General features: G+C 45.5%; 1 protein-coding gene across 1 annotated transcript; it reads right to left on the bottom strand.

The window, feature by feature from the left end:
• On the bottom strand, positions 1-27,986 carry LOC138767542 (myeloperoxidase-like). Its single transcript, XM_069945109.1, has 13 exons — positions 27,901-27,986; positions 24,369-24,462; positions 17,142-17,317; positions 16,361-16,481; positions 14,754-14,883; positions 13,839-14,045; positions 11,957-12,272; positions 9,466-9,626; positions 7,121-7,373; positions 6,847-7,017; positions 6,512-6,749; positions 5,318-5,511; positions 1-538 (listed from the first exon to the last, which is right to left on the bottom strand). Exons 1-13 carry the CDS (start codon positions 27,974-27,976, stop codon positions 534-536), a joined length of 2,142 nt encoding a protein of 713 aa, XP_069801210.1. The 5' UTR covers positions 27,977-27,986; the 3' UTR covers positions 1-533.
• Between the last annotated feature and the right edge of the window lie 13 nt (positions 27,987-27,999).

Here is a 27,999-nt window from a genome sequence, read left to right as displayed (position 1 = left end):
TTGTATGTACAACAGTATTTATTAGCTTGATCCTAACAAAGTACAAATCATGTTAATGTTGAAGTCAGCATCAGTATAGTATAAAACATTTAGATATGGTATTGCATATTTAACTTAATGAGACCTATAAGTTTAACTATGTAAATTAGAGATGGGAATATCCCTTTAAGGTTAAGTTCCCACAAGAGGATTTAACAGCCATTGTTCCAGACAGAGGTAAAAAAGTTGGCTGTCTTTCATTCACGACACACGTAGATAATGATCATGAATTGGCGGCCTTCCTAATAGACTGTCATAATTTTAACATTAAGGGAACACAGCCTAAAGCTGTCCTCTGATTGGTTGCTCTGAGCAGTAGAGACACTATTTCTTTTAGACAGCACCATAAATATGTGTCTTTAATTTGTGAAGAATTTAAAGTGAGTAGAAAGATTTATGTAACAGCCTCTCAACAGCCATATGTACAATTACAGGTAACATGAACGGCAGGAAGTTCTCCAGTCACTCATCTTCATCTGTAGAGCACTCTATGTTTAAACTGTAGTTAAAAGAAAAAGAAGGAATACATTGAAATACATTGAAAAGCACAATAATAAGACCATACAGGGGTGTATTCACGTTTGTTTTTTTTTATTTACAGGTGTTAAAAAAAATGTGTTTTTAAAAACTGCTGAGCGGGTCTCAGCAGACTGTCTGACATGCCTGATGAAATGTCAAATTTTTTTCTAATGAAAAACCGTCCTTGTTGCATATAACAACCAGTCACAGCGCAGCTCTCATTTCTTAAAACTCTAGAAAATAATGAGAGCTGTGCCATGATTGGTCCCATAAGAAACCAGTCCTCAACAAGCTCTGTCATTTGGTTCTTAGAAGGCACAGTAGTTTGGTCAGTATTTTTAAACAAAACCAAAAGTGAGTTGAATAAAACACAGTAAGGCTATGTTCACACTTTGTAAAAAAAAAAAAAAAAAAAAAAAGAGAGAAGGCATCATGTCGGGTCTCATTTCCCATAGTAACCCCGTCCCCCTATGTCCGGTTTACCTGTCCCAACTCTTATCTCTTGCTCTTTACACCAGTGTGCGTCTCTCCACCTGCCTACCATCTCCTTAAAGGGGTTATCCAGTGCTACAAAAACATGGCCACTTTTCGCCCTACTGTTGTCTCCAGTTCAGGTGCAGTTTGCAATTAAGCTCCATTTACAGTACTTCAATGGAATTGAGCTTCAAAACCCCACCCAAACTGGAGACAACATTAGGGGGAAAGTGGCCATGTTTTTGTAGCGCTGGATAACCCCTTTAAAGGGGAAGTCCGGGCCAAATAATTTTAAGATATGTTATTGCCCAACAAAAGTTATGAAAAATACTAATAGACACTTATTATGGAAAACTGACACATAAAATGCTGCAGCAGTTGTCGGCAGTTGATGTGACGTGACGTCACCAACTTTACAGAGACCTAAACACGCCATGCTGTAGTAAGTGCAGGGAAAATGCACTATAGGAGCATTTCCCATAATAAGTGTATATTAGTAATTTTCATAACTTTTGTTGGGCAATAACATATCTTAATATTATTTTGCCCGGACTTTCCCTTTAAAAAATTCATCCCTTTCCTGTAAACCTTGCTGAATCTTTAGTGCTAGTTGCCTATTGAGAAAGCGTTCCTTGCTGATTTCCATTCTTGTGTACCAGTTTGCTCACGTTATTTGACTCCATATTGCCTGCCAGCCCTGACCCTCTTGCCTGTCCCCGACTATGTGCCAGTCTTGTTCTCCTGTACCGTGCTACACCTCAGCCACCTCCACATACTAAGCATGCCAGGGGCAACAACTTGGGGGTCACCTGCCGCAGCAAGCTCATCCTGCTTTGCGGCTCCCTGGTGCGGCTTACACCCAGGGGCGCCGCAATCATGAGGCGACCTGAATCGTCTGCCTCAGGCGGCGCCACCAGCTATCATCATGGGGGCGGCATTCAGTGGCAGATTATAATATGAGCGGTTCGGGCGGCCGCCCACATTATAATCCGCCACTGACTGTACCCAGGGCCGCTTTAACCAGAGGGCACATGGTGCACGTGCACCGGGCCCCCTGGTTAAAGGGGCCCCCCCGAGCAGGCCGGCCGTTGCTATGTGCGACCAGTGCGGTCGCACAGGGCTCCGGCCACCAGCCTGTCAGGGGGGAGCGCCATGGATGGGTAATCTACTTACCCCTCCATGGCGCCCCCTGCAGGGCCCCCCCGTCCGCCGCTGCCCCCGTCCGCTGCTGCTGCGGCGCTTCAGCGCTGCAGCAGCAGCGACACTGACAGAGAGAGAGCCATTGGCTCCCTCCCTGTCAGTCACTCACTCTTGTGGCCGCACTTCCTGCGGTCACAAGAGGCCGCGCTATCCCTCTAGCGCCCGACGTCACTGGAGCGTCGGCGCGAGGGTAAGGGGAGTGCAGCCTCTTGTGACCGGAGGAAGTGCGGCCACAGGAGGGAAGAGAAGAGGAACGCGTGGACCCAGGTGAGTAACAGTGTTTGTTTTTTTCAATGTTATATGGGAGGGGGAGCTATATACTACGGGGGGGGGGGGCACAGGGGGCTATATACTATTGGGGAGCACAGGGGGCTATATACTATGGGGGAGAACAGGGGGCTATATACTATGGGGGAGAACGGGGGCTATATACTATTGGGGAGCACAGGGGAGCTATATACTATGGGGGAGCACAGGGGGCTATATACTATTGGGGAGCACAGGGGAGCTATATACTATGGGGGAGAACAGGGGGCTATATACTATGGGGGAGAACGGGGGCTATATACTATGGGGGAGAACGGGGGCTATATACTATTGGGGAGCACAGGGGGGCTATATACTATGGGGGAGAACGGGGGCTATATACTATTGGGGAGCACAGGGGGCTATATACTATGGGGGAGCACAGGGGAGCTATATACTATGGGGGAGCACAGGGGAGCTATATACTATGGGGGAGCACAGGGGAGCTATATACTATGGGGAGCACAGGGGGCTATATACTATGGGGGAGAACAGGGGGCTATATACTATGGGGGAGAACGGGGGCTATATACTATTGGGGAGCACAGGGGGGCTATATACTATGGGGGAGAACGGGGGCTATATACTATTGGGGAGCACAGGGGGGCTATATACTATGGGGGAGAACGGGGGCTATATACTATTGGGGAGCACAGGGGGCTATATACTATGGGGGAGAACGGGGGCTATATACTATTGTGGAGCACAGGGGGCTATATACTATGGTGGAGCACAGGGGGCTATATACTATGGGGGAGCACAGGGGGCTATATACTATGGGGGAGCACAGGGGAGCTATATACTATGGGGGAGCACAGGGGGCTATACACTATGGGGGAGCACAGGGGAGCTATATACTATTGGGGAGCACAGGGGAGCTATATACTATTGGGAAGCACAGGGGGCTATATACTATGGGGAGCACAGGGGGCTATATACTACTGGGGAGCACAGGGGGCTATATACTATGGGGGAGCACAGGGGGCTATATACTATGGGGGAGCACAGGGGGTTATATACTATTGGGGAGCACAGGTTAGCTATATACTATTGGGGAGCACAGGGGCTATATACTATTGGGGAGCACAGGGGAGCTATATACTATTGGGGAGCACAGGGGTCTATATACTATGGGGGAGAGCACAGGGGGCTATATATTATGGAGAGCACAGGGGGGCTATATACTATTGAGGGGGAGCACAGGAGGGCTATATACTATTGGGGGAGAGCACAGGGGGGCTATATACTATTGTGGGAGAGCACAGGGGGGCTATATACTATTGGGGGAGAGCACAGGGGGCTATATACTATTGTGGGAGAGCACAGGGGGGCTATATACTATTGTGGGAGAGCACAGGGGGGCTATATACTATTGTGGGAGAGCATAGGGGGGCTATATACTATTGGGGGAGAGCACAGGGGGGCTATATACTATTGTGGGTGAGCACAGGGGGCTATATACTACTGGGGAGAGTGCACAGGGGGGCTATATACTAATGGGGGAGCGCACAGGAGGGCTGTATATAACTGGAGGAGCACATGAGGGTCTATATACTACAGGGACACCTTAAAACTATGGAGGCACAGAGGGGTGTAACTATGTAGGAGTACAGAGGGGTGTAACTACTGTATAGGGGTACAAGGGACCTAACTACTGTATGTGTTGGAGCCTAAAATATTTGTCTGGCAGATTCTGGAGAGAAGATTCACAGCCAGGAGAAGACTTCAAGGTGGCCCACGCTGGATGGAGAGAAAAAGAAAAGGTGACAGACTCTGATCGGAGAAGACGCCTCCGGTGAGTCACTGGATGTAACTTCACTCTGTTATAGGCTTGTACTGATAGGGGTCATGGTGTGGCGGTATTATGTAATCGTATCAATGGTGATATCTTTCTGTTTTGTTTAGTGCAGTTTTTATGTAATATGTAATCACTGAATGGTGGAAATAGTGTTATAAGGTAACTACTGTATGTATTGGGGCTCTTGATACAGTGTGGGGGCAAATTCAGTACATTATACAATGTGCAGAAAGGTAAGGGGGGGCCCACTCTTAAGGGAGGGGGGAGAGGGGGACCATCTATAAGGGAGGGGGGAGAGGGGGCAGTAGTGGATTATAATGTGGGCGGATTGACGGGGGGGGGGGGGGGGGGCGTCATTCTATAGTTCGCCTCGGGCAGCAGAGAGGCTAGAATCACCCCTGCTTACACCATCTCTTGTGGAGGGTCAGCGGATCCACTACTCTTAGCCGTTACATAGGGAAGGAGAATGGCAACACACAGAATACTTAGAATGAAGGTATATTCACATACCAAAGATTCCTTAAGGGTAGCTTCACACGTACCGGATCCGCAGCGGATTTCGCGCCGCTACGTGTATGGGACTCGGCCCCTTTAACACACAGCCCCCCCCCCCCCCCCCCCCCCCCCCCCCCCCGCCGGCCGCCCGCCTGCAGTTCGGATTCGCTTCGTGTATGGGACCTATTCAACTTCTCAGTACAGGATCCGCAGCGGATTTTGCTGCAAACTCCGGTACGTGTGAAGCTACCCTGATAGTTTCATGCAGAAACTTTTACAAATATCACCTGTATGTAAGAAAAAAAATCTCTGAAATTTCTCCAACAGATGTATCCTGTGTGAATACACACGGACAAAGACACTGTGAACACAAAGTCAAAAGACCCCAGGGTTGTTTTTTTTATGCGGGAGAATTTCCCAAAACTGATATCAGAATAGAGGCAAGTTCTCCTCCTAATGGCACAGTCTGCACAGATGTGGACTTACCTTTCCAAGGTTGCAGGTCCATTGCTGCCATATTAGTACAGTTACCAAAATCTTGTGGGTAGAAGTTTCTTAGAAAAACATCTTGTGGAACTTCTTTTATGTTGGTGTTAGCACATATGATATGCGACAGAGTCACGCTCTCTATTGATCTTCTTTGGGATGAAGTGAATACTGACGGATTTTCATAGTAAAACCTAAAAACAAGGTATAGCAGTCATATATTTTTAATTCAACTCCTTCAAACATCCTTTATTTGCCATTTTGTTCTAAAGCACATCCAAAATACATGCAACCCAGTTGGGCAACAGCCACAGGGTGTATTCCTACATACTATGCCCACTGCGGATTTTACACTGTGGATCTGCTGTACAGTGTTTCTGCACCAAAACAAATCATTGCATGTAAAGTAAATTACAGATCTGCAGATTAGCGTCAAAAAATTGGCAGCCGTGTGCATATACTTATGGGTCATATTCTAAGGCCAGTTTTCTGTTATGAACAGATATATCAGATCAGCTACAATTAAGAAGAGTCCATCTTGGAAGTAGTAGCGGAAGCGGTCAGCAACCCGAAAACACCGCAGGAGGACCCCAGGGAAATGTAGTGAGGTAGGAAAAGGTGGCTTATTATGTTGTATATAAGGGCAGCAATATATAAAAATTTTAAAGGGCTAAAGTACCACTTTAAGTAATTTTCTTACAACTTTGGAAGTATACATGGGGTTTCATCTATTTGTGCTCAAGCTTTAACTGTCTGTCTGATATCTTGTCTGTCTGGCTGATATGATGTTTCCTCAATATTTCCACTTAACTTTCCTTCCTTATAATGCCTTCCTTTTTGAAAAGCAGGGCGATCAGGTGTTTAAGTGGATTATGGTGGGCCCATTTGCGCCAAGGCCCAGGCTGCGGGGGCGTAAATGGTCGCTAAGAGGTTAATATTCACAATAGTCACATTTCTAATAATCCTACATGATGTGACACCAGGGAACAAGTTGTTCATATGGGTTCCTGTGATATATCCAGTACTAAATTTATCATCAACTATTGAGCATTTGGGTATTCACTTGTGGGTTACTATCCAAAGCCTAACCTAATACCCAAAAGGGTTTGTTACCAATAATATGGTATTGCATAGGATTTTTAATAATTAGAAATATTCATATGTTCTATTACTGTACTGAAAAGTGGTACGTACCGATCTCCATCTCTACTTCTACGGAGCTGATCTCCAATTAAACAAGAAAACAGCTCTCCAGTTCTTCCTCTGAAAACTAAAGGCTCAGAGACGCCTCCAACCCAGACATCAATATTTTCAGGTGTCCCATACAATTTTATTAGACTTTCGGCAAGCTTTCTATTTTCTAGTACGACGGCCAATTCCTCTGAGTTTCGTGGTGCAGAAAGGCCACAGAATCTTCTCCATGCATTGTATCCTTGTGTGGGAAAGAAAATGAGCAGAACTCAAATATAGGGAAGAGTTTTTTACAGTAACAGCAGTAAAATACTGCCCAACTATGACGCTTCCTATACCTGGTAATCCATGTTCTCGACCTCTCTGTATATTAAGAGCAGCTAGATCCAGACCAATGTTATTGATTAGCTTAAAGAGACGATCCCTTAGTTCTTCGACCACCATCTGATTCTGGCGGTTTAGTTTGGCATTATTGTTTATCATACCACGAAGTAAAGGATCAATCCCACCTGCATGAAAGGTAAAATACACATTAGCAGAGTAAGTGAATGACTGGTACATGAACAATATTTACTATTCAACAAAATATTATTATGTGTATGGACAAGTTACCTTGTCTCACCAGCCTCCATGTAGTAAAGAACATCTTGTGGAGTGGGACTACCGGCTCAGGATTATAGGGGGTGTAACCTTTTGCCAATCTGTATATAAAAGGCTGTATTAGGGTGTGACCCATTCTGAAGGCAATAGTGAAGACATTTGACACTGATGGGTCTTCATCCTGATTGTAAGATTTATAACGTGGAAGAACTCTTGACATCTCATTGCCCAACAGCAGTGGCAGCCAATCTTTGTATGTTATTTTCTGTCAACCAAAAAAAAGATATACTGTAGTACTATAGTAGATATAATAGATAAGCTAAATAATAGGATAATTAGATATGCAGACTGCTACTTGATACAAGGCCAATCTAGCAGATTGGCACACATGTAACCTAAAGGCCCTATTCCACGGGCCGTCATCGCTCGCTTGTTCCTCATTCCCCGCTCACTGCCGCCGCAATTCAACACGGCAGCGGCAAGCGGGTGAGTGCGGGAGGGGCGGCGGGGAGCTGTGAGGGGGCTACCCGGGTGATCGCTGATCGTTCGGGCAGCCCATAGGATATAGCAGCGTCTGCTGCCGATGCTCCTATTCAACGGAGCAACGGCAGCAGATCGCTACTATATCAGTCGCTTGTTTTTCAACATGTTGAAAAACAAGCGACTGCAACGATCAGCCGACATGTACGATGTCGGCTGATCATTGCACTCTATTCCACGGGAAGATTATCGTCCGTAGCGGCCGATATCGGCTGAATACGGCCGATAATCGTTCTGTGGAATAGGGCCTTAACAGTTATTATTGCAGTCCAGTGATTAGTCATGCAGCCCTTCACAGTACACTCACCGGCCACTTTATTAGGTACACCATGCTAGTAACGGGTTGGACCCCCTTTTGCCTTCAGAACTGCCTCAATTCTTGGTGGCATAGATACAACAAGGTGCTGGAAGCATTCCTCAGAGATTTTGGTACATATTGACATCATGGCATCACACAGTTGCCGCAGATTTGTCGGCTGCACATCCATGATGCGAATCTCCCGTTCCACCACATCCCAAAGATGCTCTATTGGATTGAGATCTGGTGACTGTGGAGGCCATTGGAGTACAGTGAACTCATTGTCATGTTCAAGAAACCAGTCTGAGATGATTCTAGCTTTATGACATGGCGCATTATCCTGCTGAAAGTAGCCATCAGATGTTGGGTACATTGTGGTCATAAAGGGATGGACATGGTCAGCAACAATACTCAGGAAGGCTGTGGCGTTGCAACGATGCTCAATTGGTACCAAGGGGCCCAAAGAGTGCCAAGAAAATATTCCCCACATCATGACACCATCACCACCAGCCTGAACCGTTGATACAAGGCAGGATGGATCCATGCTTTCATGTTGTTGACGCCAAATTCTGACCCTACCATCCGAATGTCGCAGCAGAAATCGAGACTGATCAGACCAGGCAACGTTTTTCCAATCTTCTACTGTCCAATTTCGATGAGCTTGTGCAAATTGTAGCCTCAGTTTCCTGTTCTTAGCTGAAAGGAGTAGCACCCGGTGTGGTCTTCTGCTGCTGTAGCCCATCTGCCTCAAAGTTGGACGTACTGTGCGTTCAGAGATGCTCTTCTGCCTACCTTGGTTGTAACGGTTGGCTATTTGAGTCACTGTTGCCTTTCTATCAGCTCGAACCAGTCTGCCCATTCTCCTCTGACCTCTGGCATCAACAAGGCATTTCCGCCCACAGAACTGCCGCTCACTGGATGTTTTTTTTTTTTCGGACCATTCTCTGTAAACCCTAGAGATGGTTGTGCGTGAAAATCCCAGTAGGATCAGCAGTTTCTGAAATACTCAGACCAGCCCTTCTGGCATCAACAACCATGCCACGTTCAAAGGCACTCAAATCACCTTTCTTCCCCATACTGATGCTCGGTTTGAACTGCAGGAGATTGTCTTGACCATGTCTACATGCCTAAATGCACTGAGTTGCCGCCATGTGATTGGCTGATTGGAAATTAAGTGGTAACGTGCAGTTGGACAGGTGTACCTAATAAAGTGGCCGGTGAGTGTATAATTATTGTTGGGCACACAACCCTTGTGTACACAAGGAGATATGCGGATGACTAATGGTTATTCTAGGGCTGCACAATCCCAGTGATCAGTCTACAAGTGACCATTTCCTCTTTCCCCGGCTAATCGCTGGGTCTTTCACATGGAGCTGTTCACCTAATAATCTATAGAAATTATAGTCACACCTGGACATCCAAACTAGCATATGGGCCTCAGTGCTACAAGAGTGCCACAATGGCAGCATGATACAGTTAGTATTGTCTTTAGCAGCATTATATATACTGTATACTGTACCTGCAGGATGCTTCCTATTATCTTGCGGGTTTCTTGATATATTATCTCTCCTGTCCAGTTGGGATTTAGTTTATGCAGCTCTGTAGCAATACGGTTGTGTTCTCGGACGAAGAGTGTATGGAACACTGTTAACCCAGGTTGTTCACTAACTCGGGTATCACCTGCAACAAATTTAAGCAATTACTAAACAAAACTAAGATTGTATCCTTAAAGGGGCACTCAGGTGAAAGTCTTCTTCTTTCAAATCAACTGATTTCAGAAAATTATATAGATGTGTAATTTTCCTCTATTCAAAAATCTTCAGTCTTCCCCTACTTATCAGCTACTGTATGTTTTGCAGGAAGTGGTGTATTCTTTTTGGTCTCACACAGTGCTCTCTGCTGACTTAGACAGGAACTGTCCAGAGCAGGAGCAAATTTCCATAGAAAACCTCCCCTGCTCTGAACAGTTCTTGACATGGATAGAGGTGACAGCAGAGAGCACTGTGTCAGACTGAAAAGAAAACAGCATTTCCTGCAGGACATACAGCAGCTGATAAGTATGGGAAGACAAGATTTTTAAATAGAAGTAAATTTCAAATCTATATACCTTTCTGAAACAAGTTGATTTGAAAGAAAAGCATTTTCAGTGGACAAACCCTTTAAAAACTGAGATAACAACCAACAAGAACTCCACCCAAAAACTTTAAACCCATTTCTGAATATTATATATGTATAAAATATGTAACATGTGATCCTCATTTACCCAGTTTACCTAACTGAAATGGAAGACATCAATATTCAATCATTTAGACTTACTAATGTTACAAAGGTAGCAAGAACTTTATAGAGTATAGCTTCAACATGATACATAACCTTGGAGTCAACAGATAGAGGTTAGGAGGTTAAAAGGTTGTATGACCCCCACCCCCCAAATAATAATAATAATAATAATAATAATAATTTGTGTATGGGCTTAAGCTGGCATAGAAATACCCACCTTTCCCTGTCCCCCACTGTATCTGTCCAAATGGCCCTAACTGATCATTGCTTTAAACTCAACACACAGAAAGCACGTCTCAGCCTATCTCTAGCTGTTATAAGAATACAGCCCTATGCACAAAACATTTGTGTGACTGCACAACATTTAAAACTATTCATGTGTCAATATCCAAATTTACAAAGATAGTACAGCATAAAGGATAAGAAGAAGAATAATTAAGAAAACATCCTACATACTAAAGTGGAAACAACAACAAGCATTTACATGTTAGCAAAAGATTAGGACAAATAGTTACAGAATCAGATACAAAGTTTACACAGCAAGAAAACACTGAAGGCCCTACTACACGGAACACTTATCATGCAAATAATTTTTATATAATTTAAATTTAAGCGATGTTCCATGCTTAGGCTATGTTCACACTATGTATCAGAACTCCCCACTGCACACTATGGAGCGTGCGGCCGGAGCCGCTCACTCCACTGTGTGACCTGACAGGGTTTTCTGTGGCCGCTATTCAATGAATAGCGTCTGCGGAAAACTGATTTTCTACGGCGCCGCTAGGGATCCCGGCCAGAGCGTATACAATGTGTAAATGCTCCAGCCGGGATTCCATAGAAGTCAAGGTAACGTATATTTTCGTATTAAGCATGGCCGTTGTTGCAATCGGCAACTTTTATGAAAATGTACATTGTGTGAACATAGCATTATGCAGGCAAGGATCGAATGACTAACGAAAATTTGTTTGTGTGTCATTGATCGCATCTTTTGAGCTGATCATAAGCAGTGAGCAGTGTGCAGGGGGATGGGGGCTTAGCCCAGCCCCCAGTGCTCTTACTAGGCTTACAGAGCAGAGAATTTCACAACAAACAGCACAGGAATGGTGCCGAGGATGAAGGTAAGATACATACCTTCAGCCTCAGCGCCCGTGCACAATAGGGAGCTATCAGCAGGTTAGATTTGTCTTACCTGCTCCTATTTCTTCTTTTATGTAGTCTTCTGCTGGCACAGCAGTGTCAGATTCCACAATACTACACAACTGTATGGGAACCATATTGTAAACCTCTAAAGTTCAGCTCTGTGTCAATCTTGGGAATAGAGTGACGCAGTCCATACTGGGCTGTCAGGTTACCAAGACTACCATCTGATGCCCAGCGAGTTCTGTCCATAAGGCCTATTATTTAGAAAAAGGTTCATGCATTGAACTCGCGCAGCATCATACGGTTGTCTCAGCTGCTGTACCACCCAGCAATGGCTGCTTCACTTAACACTGAAAAGTCATGCAGGAGATGAACTTTGGTGGTGGTATACTTTAAATACCTTTGACAGAACTGCTCTGATAGAGAAGACAACTGGCCTACAAGAGGAAGTAAAGAAGCCATGCATTGGAAGCTGAAGCAGCTATCCTTAAACCTTAGTCTAAAGGTTTATAAACAATTCACTCCTTATTATAATGGTTATATATATGTTGAATACCATCAAGGCCATCATAAGACCTGGTAAACCTCACCTGCCAGAAAACAGGGCACTCCTAATGTCTGGTTTGTCCTGGAACACAGGTCGTTTGTATTTACAGCAAAAGGCAGGAAGGAAAAACCATTGTCCGTGAACTGTTGATTTACGGCCAACAGACCGAGTTGGTTTGTGTTGTTACGAAGCAATGTGGCCACTTTGATGTCACTACCATAGACCTGGCTTCCATCAACATATGAAGTCAGGGCATTAATTTGTTCACGAACTGGAGTTGCCAAATTACACATCGGGGCCGAACGAATCAATGGGATACACTCAGAGCCAATAACACGTCGATCATCATTTGAGGGAATCTAAAAGGCAAAAAATATGCAAAATCGTCAGATTCAAGACTCATTTAATAATGTGTATGTTGCTTTTATGCATAATAGTATATATATATATATATATATATATATATATATATATATATATATATATATATAAAATGCTGCTGTGTGTCTACAGTGTAGTCTATCCTTCCCTATCCCTTCAGCTGTAGCCACTCGGCAGCAGCAGCATCAACAAGTGTAGCAACTAGTGTAAGAGTGGTATTACACGAACCGATGGGGGCCCGATAATACCTGTAAACGAGCGCTGATCTGCTAGATCGGTGCTCGTTTACTGGGCCTATTACACAGCCCAATAATTGTTTAAGTGCTGCAGGGACATCGTTACCGACGATTATAGGTCAGATAGATGACAACGATCATCAGCTGATCGTTGTCTTTATTACACGGAACGATAATCGGCCGGATAGGGCCGATTTGGCTGATTATCGTTCCGTGTAATACCCTTTTGCTGTAATCCTGCTGCTGCTGTTGTTTATTTTCTTTGTGTTCTTGTCTATGTGTACCAGCTTTGGTCCCACTCCTCCAAAATGTAGAGAAAGTAAAATAACTGTGCACCATAGAGGGGACTTTTAGGGCTCAATAACAGCAGTAAGAGCACTAAAGTCACCTTGTCAACAGTCTGAAGGGTTAAAGGGGAACTTTAAAGGAACCTGCTGACATCACCGTGCAGCTCTGTACCTGACATTCATGCCACTATGCTTCTTGTCTCTGTTGGTCCTGCCGTTTTTGTTCACTTTGATTAAAATTAAATGTGCAAATTTGCTTGTTAGGAGCACTGGGGGCCTTCCTTGGCACCACAGAGCACCCCCTTGGCCCGCCTGCTGCCTCCTTCAGTGACACTTTCTCTATGCATATTCATGTATGCATAATCAGGCCAGTCTTTGGCCCACTTCCTGACCCGCCTGATTATGCATATGTGAATATGCATAGGGAGGGTGCTCCGTAGTGTTGAGAAACGCCTCCAAGCACATTTGCATATTTGAACTGAGCAAAAACGGCAGGGCCCACAGTGACGAGAAGCACAGAGACGCGATTATCAGGTACGGAGCTGCAGGGGGATAACAGCAGGTTTGTTTGCATTAACCTGCTCATTGTTCCCCTTTAATCTAACAAAACCATGCAGGTTTTAAAAAAAATAGTTCGAAACAGGTAAGCTTTTACAATTCTAAAGAAATGGACTTCATCTTAATTGCAGCATCTTGGCAATATTTAAGTCTGTACAACCATGTGTTAGTAAGCCAAATATAGGAGCTAGTAAAGAACGTCGAAGAAGCTCCCACTTTTGGCTGTGTCTTAGAAATGCTGGTCCAAAATACTGACCACATACAATATTTTGGCTTAGTATTTTTCAACCGAGATGATTTTGGTATCAGTTGCTAAATAAACAGATCCCTCACAATTGGATAGCGACAAATTTACGCATATTCCTTACTATATGGCCACTTTTACAATTTGGGTGAAAATCCGTTTTAATAAAATGGCAGAACGCTTATACATCGTAAGAAACAAACAAAAAAAATCTCATACCGTTAATGGAAAACAAGGATGTGCCTGCACGCAGCTGTGTTCACAATCAACTCCTTGAAAGAATGACGATCTTACGGGGGTCTCAGGAGAGAGGTCAGTATCATGATCCAGCCACTGACCCCACTGCATGAACATGAGGGATCTACTTGCATCCAAAGTCATTGACTCAGTGGGAAACTTCACTATTTCATTTGACACTGCACGAGCCTGTTGAAGAAAATGGCAGAAAATGGTAACTCATAGCATATCATGAAGATCTGTAACCTGTTATCTCACTCATACACTGTTCAAGTCCTTGGATGCATTTACCATTAAACATGTAGCTGAGAATCACACTAACTACCCATCAAAAAATGTATGCTGTTTGAAAGGGTTATCCAAGTGAGACAGGACAGCACCGCGGCCAGTGATTGGCTGAGAAGGTGGTCACTCCTTAGACTAGTTTATCTCAGAAATGGAGGTACTGCAGACAGCAGGGGAACACCAGCGACACCACAGGAGACCACTGGGGGAGCGCAGAGAGGTAAGTATAGGCTCTGTGTTGTTTTCTATATTACAGCAGCTATATATTAAAAGTTGTGTAACACCGGACAGTTCATACAACTATTTCCTCCTTAATGATGAATGAGTAGTAACACTTCTTATAAACAGCCATTGACATTAATGGGAAAAGTGTAATGCTTCATTTCTCCTTTGATGGTGCTGCAGGGAACTTGAACACTTTCAGCTTAATCTTCCCACACAGATGATCACTTAAGGTCCCGACACTGGAAGACCTTGTGACTACTGCTTAGATAATTTTACTATGAGTGAGTTTGGTTTATACATCAGTACCCAGGTAGACATGTAAAAATATACTGTGCTGTAATTATTTACTTATTTATTTATTTTTACCAAATTATTAATTATTGTTACCAAAGGTAGAGTGAATCCATTGATGGGGCGGCTTTGAGTCCAGCCTCGTGGCAGTGATATTCCATCCTCATATTCTGGGCTGAGAAGACGTTTGTAACCAGTGTTGGATGCACCAAGTATAGGGTTTTTCCTATAAAAGAAAAATCATAAAATGACAAAATAAAGTACTTATTCTAGTTCAAAACTTGTCTTAAAGACCAAGATTTTTCAGTCCTACATGATCCAACATTTTTAGAAATTTTGCACACTAGGCAATTTGAGGGCCCTTTCTGTCACATCTGCAGCAAACAACTCACGCCGCGCCGATGCTGCCCCATCTCCTGCTCTGTTCCGGGACTCCTCCTCCTCCAGCTACCTGTCAGCTCGACGGGCGCGTCCCTGTCTCCTAGGGAGTGCGCTTGCCGGCTCTGCTATAATTTAAAGGGTCAGTGTGCCTTTAATTGGCTGCTGCTCTGAAGCTCCCCTATAAATTGCAGCCCTGCCCCACCACAGGTGTTGGAGCCTCTGCATGCTTTCCATTAGTGTGTAGGGCCAGCTTTCCTGTATCCAGCCTGTGTATCCTGTCTGTATACTCCAGCCTGTGTATCCTGTCTGTATACTCCAGCCTGTGTATTCTGTCTGTATACTCCAGCCTGTGTATCCTGTCTGTATACTCCAGCCTGTGTATCCTGTCTGTATACACCTGCCTGTGTATTCTGCCAAGTGGTTCCAGCTATTCCTGGTTCCTGCCATCTGACTGATGTTTCTGGTCCAGCCAAGGCTTCTGCTGAGTTCGTCTGCCTGCCTACTAGTCTCCTGCTGCACCTCGCCACCACCACTAGCAAGCCAAGTCAGGGGTAGTGACCTGGGGGTTGCCTGCCTCAGCAAATCCATCCTGCCTTGCAGCTGGCTCTGGTGAAGACCAGCGGCCCCTTAGACTCCGCTCCCTGGTGTGGCTTACAACATCACTAGTGGTAGCACAGGGGAACCACAACTCCCAGCGTTACACTTTCTTTTTTGTTTCTTGGGCTGCAGCATTTTCTTCAACTACTTTAATTAGGGCTATCATGTGCAAAAAGTAAAAATCAAAAATATATATATATAGTTAATTTTTTTAAGTTTATTATTTTATTACTTAAAGGTAATCTATCAGCAGCATTTAAATCCTCAGCTAGTATAAGATTTAGGACAGAAAAATTAATTGTACTTTTGTTTACATTGTCCATCACATATATCATGTATAAAACACAGGTAAAAAAAGATTAGATAGATAGAGAACCTTTTTAACCTGTGTTTTATACATAATTGCCCATGAGGTCATAAAAAATACCACAAGGGACATTCACACTGGGACCTGAACACGGACCTGTGTCATAACATTAGTCACTGGCAGAGCTGATCTGAAGTCCCTGAGCAGGTACCCAAATGATCCTGTCTACATGCGCTTTAAACAAAACCTAATATTAGGTAAAAGACAACTGAGCAATTACCAACATGAAAAAGTTTGCGCTGAGAGTTGTTGTCCACTCTTTTGAAACCTTTGAAAAATGTGTATTAGCATTATGAGTGAATTTGGCAGCGTCTTCATATAAAGCAGATCATTACTGTTCTATTAATAGACTCCTTACCTATTATTACATTCTCCAGTGATGGTGCGGTAGGGTGACGGCTCACACACCTTTGGCAGGTACTGGTAGGCACATCCAGTCAGTTGGGAAATAATAACGTTTTGTTCCTCTGTTAGAACATCTATAAAATGTGCATTTTAACAATTACTTGAAATTTCTATAAATAAATAGCAACATTTCATATTTTCCTACTTAAAAAGTCTAGATAAAAAAAAATCTTACTTGGGTACAGGCACCAGTGCTGTTGCTATGGAGATAGGAATCGTAATCCCACCTCCCATTTAATGAATTTATTTAATTTTTTTACTGCACGGGGCATGTGCAATGGGAATGTGTATATGTGTGTATCTGTATATACAGATTGTGGACGTGAAGGGGTTAAAAATGTGCATATAGGTGCAAAGGGGGTGCAAATCCTGGATAATGCAAATTTTTGGGTAAATACTCAAAAAGGCTGATTTAAAAAAAAGGCGTAGAGACAGTAGTGCACTCGGAGAGACAGTAGTGCACTCGGAGAGACAGTAGTGCACTCGGAGAGACAGTAGTGCACTCGTAGAGACAGTAGTGCACTCGGAGTCAGGGTTTAGCCACCATATTGTAGGGGTGTAGCAAACAAACATAATTTCTTCCTGATTTAAAAAATAACATCTAAAAAATATTCACTGGTTGAATACTGGTTCATATAGAGAACGTGCTGTTTCCCCCCCCCCCCCCCATGTGGGAAAATTGTCTTTTATGCACCAGAGTCAGGGTGTGTCTGCTTCCCTTGAACTTTTAATACCTGAGACATTGAAGGCTTGAGGATGGATGATTTTCAATTTCTCAGTTATGAGCTGGAGAGTCACATCCAAGTAATCTGCTGATCGGATGACGTTTCTAGTTGTTCCCACAGGTTGCTTAAAGAATGCCATTGCATCACGAAATTGTGTAGTTTCCCTTTTAATTCGTGCTTTTAAACTAAAATTACATTGAAAACATATTGCAAAAATGTATGAGAAATAAGAATTCATATATATCACCTATACTTATTCTTTAGGTATGTGGGATTAAAGGGGTACTCCAGAGCAGGGCCGGCTCCAGCTTTTTGTGGGCCCTTGGGCGACAGAGCCTCGGCGGGCCCCTTTGAGGAGCAAATCATGGAGAGACAGGCGAGGAAAGATTTGCAGCAGAAGAAACATGCGGCTGCTGCATATCTTTCTCCTCCTGTATCTCCTGATCTCTGCAGTAGTCAGGACTCTGGAGGAGTCAGACACAGTGACAGGATTATATATATATATCATGCTGGTGCTGCTAGTTCTCTAGTATACAGCTCCTTCTGTGTGTGTGTGTGTGTGTGTGTATATATACATACACACACACAGAGCAGGAGCTGTATACTAGAGCAGTGTTTCTCAACCTGCGGTACGCGTACCCCAGGGGGTACGCGCCGCAGGCTGAGGGGGTACGCCGGGAGGTGGGGGAAAAAAATATTTTGGGTGCCGGGACACTGCTATCACCCAGCAATGTCCCGGCACCTGTCCCCGCCGCTGCTCTCACATCCTTCCCCCAGCAGCCTCACCAGCTTTCTGTACAGGACATGGTGAGGCTGCTGGGGGAAGGATGAAGTCCGAGGATACAAACCAGCAGCCTCTCAACTCACTGTCTCTGAGGCCCTGCTGGTCCGGCCGCCTGCGGGGACATCAGCCTGCCGCCGCCGCCGCATCTCCTCTCCGCCGGGTCACCTCAGGCAGCCTGTTCGGGATTCGTCCCCAGGCAGCCTGACGCTCTTCCCCCGCGGCTCCCGGATCGGGTTGCAGCGTCCAGCCGGGGGCCCCAGGAGGATATACGGCAGCCTGGGGACGAATCCCGAACAGGCTGCCTGAGGTGACCCGGCGGAGAGGAGATGCGGCGGTGGCAGGCTGATGTCCCCGCAGGCGGCCGGACCAGCAGGGCCTCAGAGACAGTGAGTTGCGAGGGGGTAGTGGTGCTACCCCGCCCGCGGCTCCTGCAGTAGATTGTGGACCAGGATATGGGGCGCCCCCCATGTCCACCTGCCGCCGCTTCTCCCCGGTCTCCCTACGGCTGACGCTGCTTCTCTCCGGTCAATCAGTGGTTTGTAGACCGGGAGATGGGGCCCCAATCGTCCTACGGTTGACGCTGCTGCCTGTGGAAGTGGGGTGCCCCATCTCCCGGTCCACAATCCACTGCAGCAGAAGCCCCCAGCGCACCACTACATCATCACCTCTCTCCCCCCTCCACCTCCTCTTTACCCCCATCATCACCTCTCTCCCCCCTCCACCTCCTCTCTCCCCCCATCATCACCTCTCTCCCCCCTCCACCTCCTCTCTCCCCCCATCATCACCTCTCTCCCCCCTCCACCTCCTCTCTCCCCCCATCATCACCTCTCTCCCCCCTCCACCTCCTCTCTACCCCCATCATCACCTCTCTCCCCCCTCCACCTCCTCTCTCCCCCCATCATCACCTCTCTCCCCCCTCCACCTCCTCTCTACCCCCATCATCACCTCTCTCCCCCCTCCACCTCCTCTCTACCCCCATCATCACCTCTCTACCCCCATAATCACCTCTCTCCCCCCTCCACCTCTTTTCCCTCCATAATCACCTCTCTCCCCCTCCACCTCCTTTCTACCCTCATCATCACCTCTCTCCCCCCTCCACCTTCTCTCTACCCCCATCATCACCTCTCTACCCCCATCATCACCTATGAACCCCCATCATCACCTCTCTACCCCCATAATCACCTCTCTCCCCCTCCACCTCCTCTCTACCCCCATCATCACCTCTCTCCCCCCTCCACCTCTTTTCCCTCCATAATCACCTCTCTCCCCCTCCACCTCCTTTCTACCCTCATCATCACCTCTCTCCCCCCTCCACCTTCTCTCTACCCCCATCATCACCTCTCTACCCCCATCATCACCTATGAACCCCCATCATCACCTCTCTACCCCCATAATCACCTCTCTCCCCCTCCACCTCCTCTCTACCCCCATCATCACCTCTCTCCCCCCTCCACCTCTTTTCCCTCCATAATCACCTCTCTTCCCCTCCACCTCCTTTCTACCCTCATCATCACCTCTCTCCCCCCTCCACCTTCTCTCTACCCCCATCATTACCTCTCTACCCCCATCATCACCTATGAACCCCCATCATCACCTCTGTACCCCCATAATCACCTCTCTCCCCCTCCACCTCCTCTCTACCCCCATCATCACCTCTCTACCCCCATCATCACCTCTCTACCCCCTCCACCTCCTCTGTACCCCCATCATCACCTCTCTACCCCCATCATCACCTCTCTACCCCCATCATCACCTCTCTACCCCATCATCACCTCTCTACCCCCATCATCACCTCTGTACCCCCATAATCACCTCTCTCCACCTCCTCTCTACCCCCATCATCACCTCTCTACCCCCATCATCACCTCTCTACCCCCTCCACCTCCTCTGTACCCCCATCATCACCTCTCTACCCCCATCATCACCTCTCTACCCCCATCATCACCTCTCTACCCCATCATCACCTCTCTACCCCCATCATCACCTCTGTACCCCCATAATCACCTCTCTCCCCCCTCCACCTCCTCTCTACCCTCATCATCACCTCTGTACCCCCTCCACCTCCTCTCTACCCCCATCATCACCTCTCTACCCCCATCATCACCTCTCTACCCCATCTTAACCTCTGTACCCCCATCATCACCTCTCTCCCCCCTCCACCTCCTCTGTACCCCCATCATCACCTCTTACCCCCCCTCCACCTCCTCTCTACCCCCATCATCACCTCTCTACCCCCATCATCACCTCTGTCCCCCCTCCACTTCCTCTCTACCCCCATTATTACCTCTGTACCCCCATCATCACCTCTCTACCCCCATCATCACCTCCCTACCCCCATCATCTCCTCTGTACCCCCATCATCTCCTCTGTACCCCCATCATCTCCTCTGTACCCCCTCCACCTCCTCCCTACCCCCACCACCTCCTCTCACCCCTCATCACCCATCACCTTCTCTCACCCCCATCACCGCTCTCCTCCTCTGTCCTCTCTCCCCTGTCTTCCTCTCCCCCCTTCACCTCCTCTCTCTTCCTCTCCCTTCTTCACCTCCTCTCTCCCCTGTCTTCCTCTCCCCCATCACCTCCTCTCTCCCCCGTCTTCCTCTCCCCCATCACCTCCTCTCTCCCCTGTCTTCCTCTCCCCATCACCTCCTCTCTCCCCTGTCTTCCTCTTCCCCATCACCTCCTCTCTCCCCTGTCTTCCTCTCCCCCATTCACCTCGTCTCTCTTCCTCTCTCCCCTTCACCTCCTCTCTCTTCCTCTCCCTTCTTCACCTCCTCTCTCTTCCTCTCCCTTCTTCGCCTCCTCTCTCTTCCTCTCCCATTTCACCTCCTCTCTCTTCCTCTCCCCCCTTCACCTTCTCTCTCTTCCACTCCCCCTTCACCTCCTCTATCCTCCTCTTTCCTTCTTTTCCCCCTCAGACCTTACTCTCCCCTTAATCTCCTTGTGGCTCAGAGGCTGGAGAAGAGAGGAAGACCCCTCCCCCCCATGGGCGGATAACGTGAGTATGAATTTTTTTTGTTTGTTGGGGCAGGAGGGGGAGGGTGTAGAATGGTGGGCATTACTATGGGGGCAGGGCAGGAGGCATTATTACTATATGGAGGGTCATGGAAGGGGATATTATTTTTAATGAGGGATCCTAAATACAGGGATAACCCACACACCTACTCACTTTACAGCGCATTACACCAAACAGCGGAATTATTACTGTATGGGAGCCTATAGGTAGGAAAAAGGGAGGGAAGTTAAAGGAAAACTGTGACGCCTAAGATGTTTGGCAGGTTCTCTGGCAAGAGGTAAATTGTAGCTGCAAGAAATCATCATGGTGGTCTGGGCCAGATGGAGAGGAAAAGGAAAAGTGATATATGGCTACATGGGGAGGTATCTGGCTATAGAAGGAGGTATATTAACTACATGGGGAGATGTCTGGCTGCAAGGGGGTAGGTATCTGGCTAGATGGGGGAGGTATCTGACTACATAGGGGGAGGTATCTGACTACATGGGGAGATATCTGACTACATGGGGGAGGTATCTGGCTACATGGGGGAGGTGTCTGACTACATGGGGAGATATCTGACTACATGGGGAGGTATCTGACTACGTAGGGGGAGGTATCTGACTACATGGGGGAGGTATCTGGCTACATGGGGGAGGTGTCTGACTACATGGGGAGATATCTGACTACATGGGGAGGTATCTGACTACATGGGGGGAGATATCTGGCTACATGGGGGAGAGATATCTGGCTACATGGGGGAGAGGTATCTGGCTACATGGGGGAGAGGTATCTGGCTACATGGGGGAGAGGTATCTGGCTACATGGGGGAGATATCTGGCTACATGGGGGAGGTATCTGACTACATTGCAGAGGTATCTGGCTACATAGGGAGGTATCTGACTACATGGGAGGAAGTATTTGGCTACATGGGGGAGGTATCTGACTACATGGGGAGGAGGTATCTGGCTACATGGGGGGATATCTTGCTACATATAAGGGGTATCTGGCTACATAGGGAAAATATCTGGCTACATAGAAGAAGGCCTCTTGACTACATGGGGGAGGTATCTGACTACATGGGGGAGATATCTGGCTACATAGAAGAAGGCCTCTTGACTACATGGGGGGAGGTATCTGGCTCCAGGGGGACATATCCACCTCTGTGGGATATATCCCACCTGCTTCTCTGGCACCCGGTTTACTGACGGCCTGCTCAGCCAATCAGTGCACAGTCCCACCGTAGCCACTGATTGGATGAGTGGGCTGTCAGTGAGCTGGGAGCCAGAGAAGCAGGTGGGAGTACAGGGAGGTAAGTATGATCTGTTAAGGGCCGGCAGCTAATTAGGTAAATAGGCAGCGGCTACATTCTCGCAGCAGATTGAAAATCCTCTGTGAGAATGCAGAGCCATAGGCCATAACAGTACAGAGTATCGCAGTGGATTTTGCTGTGAAACGTACATGTAAATCTACCCTGGGCAATGTTATTAATGGATGGCATCGTTGGGGGTACTCGGCTGGAGCATCTTGTCGCATGGGGGTACTTGGCCTGAAAAGGTTGAGAAACACTGTACTAGAGAACTAGCAGCACCAGCATTATATATATATATATATATATATATATATATATATATATATATATATATTTATAATATGAACATGGTGAGACCTCTAGTTCTCCTATATACAGGCCCTGCAGTGATATACAGTGTGTGTGTGTATATATATATATATATATATATATATATATATATATATATATATATATATATATACACACACACACACACACACACTGTATATCACTGCAGGGCCTGTATATAGGAGAACTAGAGGTCTCACCATGTTCATATGATAGATAGGAGATAGGGAAATAGATAGATAGATAGATAGATAGATAGATAGATAGATAGATAGATAGATAGGAGATAGGGAAATAGATAGATAGATAGATAGATAGATAGGAGATAGATAGATAGATAGAGATATCTAGTTGTTTTGTGTATAGAGGTCCTGCTGTAATATATATATATATATATATATCCTGCTGTAATAGATATAGATATATTACAGCAGGACCTCTATACACAAAACAAGTAGAAGAACCAGCACATACAGGACACTTAGTTTGCAGAGCCTACCTGCTGCCCTCTATCAGGTCATGTGTCCGATCACATGACCCGTGACATCATCAAAGGTCCTTCAGACTCAAAGGTCCTCTTTCCTACTCGGCTGTAGGGAAGATTTGTGATGGAAGACAGGTGCTCGGAGGCCCCAGTATGGATCGGCGGGCCCCTAACTGTCACATGCGGCCTCTAGGGGCCCAGTCCCCTTTGTTACTACACTTTTTTTTCTTTTTTACTAACAAAAAAAATGTAGTAACAAACGGGAGTGGGCCCCTAGAGGAGCTGGGGGCCCCGGCATTTGCCCTACTTAGCCGGGTGCTGACGCCGGCCCTGCTCCAGAGAATATAATTTTTACATCAATAGACTGGCACGGTGCAGGGGTGCTGGTGTGGCAGACCTTTTTTTTAACTCTGTTCCCGCACGCGTTTCCGGTCTATTCCCGGGCACTGGCCCGGCCTGAAGCATTGGAGGCAGGTCTGCCCACCCCCCAGGGGTTTTGTCACACTGGGGGTGGGCGGACCTGCCTCCAGTGCTCCAGACTGGGCTGGTGCCTGGAAATAGACCGGCGATGTGCGCAGGAACTGGGCCACGGTTCAAAAAAAAGAACTGCAGCACCAACACCCCTGCACCAGTCTATTGAATTAAAAATCTTAAAGCAATGTACCTGATTTTTTTTACTTTTTTTTTTTTTTTTTTTTATTGTGTTTCAGCAGAAAGAGGATACACTCTGTTGCCACCAATGGCTGTGTGGGGAACTACAGGGCTGTTAAAGCCTTGGTCTAAGCAGAGGGAGCATGTCGCACCATGTACAAATGCTAAATAAAAAAAAAAGTTTACATTTTCTTTTTTACTTTAATAAAGTTGTATTGAAATATTATATAATTTTATTAAAAATATATAAATATATATAAGAAATTATATTTTTTTCACCCGGAATACCCTTTTAAGGTTATGTTCACACCAGGTATTTGTTTTTTTTAATGGGGGAAATTTACCAGTAAACAAAGGTAAACAAGAAAATGATGCAGACACTTAGTACTTTTCAACAGGATACATAAATGTCCGTCTTAACTAAAGTCCCGCCCCTTTCACTCACATGACTCTCAATTAATCTAGTGTAAGAAAGGCTACCATGCAACACTATACCAGCCCCAGGTATAGCCATGAATTATAGTAAATTCAGTGCATGCAAAGTCATTTTAAACTGATGTCACTGTTAGATAGCTGATAGAGCTAGGAGACACATGGTAGCAGTTGACAGTAGTTTAGAACATGAACTGCAGCTGAAGCATTCACTTTAATACTAGTAATAATTTTTATCTCTGTTAATCTTACTTAGTCCTGGTCTGTAAGTATGCTGTGTCCACCAGCTTCTTGGCTTTTTTTGCAGAATCCAGAATAACCTTGTTCAGCAAAATATTGCCTTCATCTAAATAAGCAAATAAATAAAAAAGGTATAAAGCAAAGCAATAAACAATACAATATACAGTGTGGCAGTCAAAAGAGGTATTTTTTACATAATTTAATTTAATTAGTAACAGGACCAGTATAAAATGGTAGGCAGAAATGAGGGAAACAGATGTAGGGAGGTGCAACATTGGACAGATTTGTGGACGAGTGTAAGAATTTTGTACTGTATGATGGTTGATTCTTTGCAAAGAAGCATATACTATTAGGGATGAGCGAACTGGCTGAGGTTCGGGTTCGTATGAACCTGAACTATCCGCTTCTGATTCCCGCTGTCTGCCCGCTCCGTGGAGATGGTGGATACAGCCGGAGGACCACCTGGAAAACTGGGATACAGCCATAGCCATAGACTGTATCCCAGTTTTCCTAGCAGTCCTATGGCTGTATCCACCCTCTCCACGGAGCGGGCAGACAACGGGAATCAGAAGCCGAGAGTTCAGGTTCATACGAACCCGAACCTCAGCCGGTTCGCTCATCCCTATATACTATATCATGCTTTTGACATTTTCATCAGATTTCCACTTTGCAGCCTCAATCTGTAAGTTTTAGTTGTCCCCAAGTTAGTGGGTGGAGAATAGCCTTTATGATGTCTCTGTACACTGCACACATACAAAAGTGTGGATCTGCTCCCCATCGTCCCTACATCACACCCTCAGAAGCTGCAGCAGCATGAAGGACATTATATAGAAGCACTGAGCAGTGTAAGCTGTAAATCAAGCCCTGTGTTGAAGTATACACACTTAGCAGATACTCCATATATATTCTCTTTCACTAAGAGTTATCATCAACAGTGATCGTCTTAAAAATGAAAATATGGGACAGTCTGCAAAATGAAATAAAAAATTAGCTTGAGGTCAACAGGATGGACAAATACACCATTAGGGTGGGACTATAGCAGCCTCTAATGTACAGTATTTAGAATTCATTATTATTCAGAATTACTGTTGGACAGTGTCTTTTCCCTTTGTGGTGTCCATCCATTTATTTATTATATTTCAATTTTATATTTGCCTATGAGTAATCTGGAAATCCCAATAGCTGTGTGTGCTCTGAGCGTGCCAAAACAATAACTATGTATTGGAGGACTGCCGGGGCATGCCTGTCTCCATGTCTGTCATGTATGTGGATCGTTTTGGTTTCCTGCTTTGGCAGAGAAAGTACAAATGACATTAGGGCTGGGTTCACACATGTATTTTGGTGAACTGGAGCTGGTGTAGAGGAGTTACCTTGCTCGACCCCAGCTGCTATGTGCCTTTTTAGGGGGTAACAGCACTGTAAAAGGGTAGGTAACAGAACTGAAAAATTGTCAGGAACTTACCTAACCGCGCTCCAGCAATGTCTTCCCCGGTTGAAGCGCAGCACTGCCGTCCCAGCCGGGCCTGCGTGGTGTCACGGGTAACCAGTGGCCTGCGGCCGCTCAGCTGAGTGGTGTTAGGCTCAGGTTGAGTGGCAGACGCTGCTGACACCCAGTCTGCAGCCCTACATGTGTTTGGTATCAGGACTATTGGTCCGGGCTCCTGGTCCTGTATTTAAAGAACCAGCGGTCATTTCCTGATCGCTGGCAATTAAGGTTCATACGCTGATCCCAGCTCCTCCTGTCTACTCCTGCAATCCCTGTTCCTAATTCCTCTGCTTGCTCGACTTGTTACCTTACCGCCTGCCTGACCTTTGACTATCCGTGATCTCCGATTTTGTACTGCGTTGCCCGTTTGGTTCTTACTTGGCTTGTTGACTCCCCTTTATTGTGTTTGTCTGTCTGTCTTGTTCTGTGTTTAACGTACTCAGTATAGGGAACGTCTTTGTGGTTGTCCGTGGCTGCATAGGGCCGATTGAGGCAAGTAGGTAGGGACAGCGAGTGGGTTCAGGCTTAGGGCCTATTGTCTCATCTTGTCCCTACCTCCCCGTCCTGACAGAAATATTATTACACTTTTGATTATTTGTAGAGATGAGTGAATCTAAACATAGCAAATCACTTAGTTAGATCTGCAAGCAGCTTAATTGCCTTTCAAATCTCTTCTGCTCCCTGCCGCTCCTCCTCAGGTGCCGGAATCCAGTCCTGGGAAGCTTCTCCCAGTTTCCCAGGACTGGATCCCGACACCTGGGGTGGAGCAGCAGGGAGCAGAACAGAGTTGAAAGGCAGATAAGCCACTTGCTGATCAAACTAAGTGCTTTGCTTTGTTTAGACAGCGATTTGCTCATCTCTAATTATTTGGTTAAAAAAAAAGTCTGTTTAAGGTGACCTAGTCTCAATGTACCGATATATGAATGGACAGTAATGATATCTTTATAGTGATCCTTTTATATGTAGGTCTGTAAGATTTTACCATTATCATAGACAGGCATTCTTTACTGTAAGAGCAGTGAGACTATGAAACTCTTTGCCACATAATGTTATCATGGTTGATTAATTGAACATGTGCAGGAGGGGCCTGAATGCCTTTCTTGGAAAATATAATATTAGAAGATATGGTTTATAGATTTCTGGAGGTGGGACATAGATACAGAGATTTCCTCTGGTTACCATATATAAAGTTGGGAAGGAATTCTTCCCCTGATATGGGACAATTGGAAATTACCTCATAAGTGTTTTTTCTTTTGCCTAGATCAACACAGAAGGGTTATGGGTTGAACCTGATAGACCCTATGACTTTACCCAACTTTACCTATGACTTTACCCAAAATAAAAAAAACCGCTTAGGCAAGATGGCAGCTGCCATAATAATGTACACAAAAGAAATCTAAAAAAAAATACAATTAGAAAATAGCAAAGGATTACAAAAAGAACATATTTCAGTATCTGGCTCTAATCAGTATAAAAAATCTAGGCAACACATTCCCTTTAAACAGTGCAACAGCTCCACTACAGTGGAGTACAGATACAATACCAAGCACAACCCATGGACTGTTGTACTATTTCTGGAAATAAACAAGCCTTTTCTTATCCTGTTAAAACCCCTCACCTAGAACGTGAGTTGTATTATGAGTGTATAGCCCCCCCGTGAGCACATTCTGTAGCAGAAAATCTTGGGGGTGCTTGCATCGTATGATCAGCTCTCCTGTCAAACACATGTCACGCAAAGGGCTGGGACTTTCTGTATTTGATGTCTTTTTTTGGAACAGAGAAAGGACCAAATATCATGATGATAGACCACAATTTGGTGGTATGTTGATTTAAACATAGAAAACTTATATTGCAAAACTGATACACAATCCCCTTTGAATTTAATAATAAACAAATAATTTTTACAACATGTATGCTTTAACTTTATAGAACCCTGCTAGCAAAGGCATAATTCACTAAATAAAGAGAATGATTGATATTTTTCAATGTGCATTGCTTTTCATTTGTTTTCTCTATACTTTATAGAAATATTTTCAATAAATAGAATAGGTATATTACCTTGGGTGGGAGTAGTATTTGTCTGTGCTAATATGCTTAGTAGCAGAAACACAACAGAGATATGTAGAAAAGTCATTGTGAGACACCTGGAAAGACAGA

Source organism: Dendropsophus ebraccatus, chromosome 11 (assembly GCF_027789765.1).
Source record: "Dendropsophus ebraccatus isolate aDenEbr1 chromosome 11, aDenEbr1.pat, whole genome shotgun sequence".
Classification (NCBI taxonomy): domain Eukaryota; kingdom Metazoa; phylum Chordata; class Amphibia; order Anura; family Hylidae; genus Dendropsophus; species Dendropsophus ebraccatus.
Note: the sequence above shows the minus strand (reverse complement) of the source record. Positions and strands in the feature narration are given on the sequence as shown.

Bases quoted from the DNA above. Each gene is read 5' to 3' on its own strand.
- LOC138767542 (XM_069945109.1), bottom strand. From the start codon at position 27,976: ATGACTTTTCTACATATCTCTGTTGTGTTTCTGCTACTAAGCATATTA. The intron at 9,627-11,956 runs GTGAGGTTTACC...AATTTGTTGCAG, and splicing joins AGTGCCCTGTTTTCTGGCAG to GTGATACCCGAGTTAGTGAA. The intron at 7,018-7,120 runs GTAACTTGTCCA...CCTTTCATGCAG, and splicing joins ATGGAGGCTGGTGAGACAAG to GTGGGATTGATCCTTTACTT.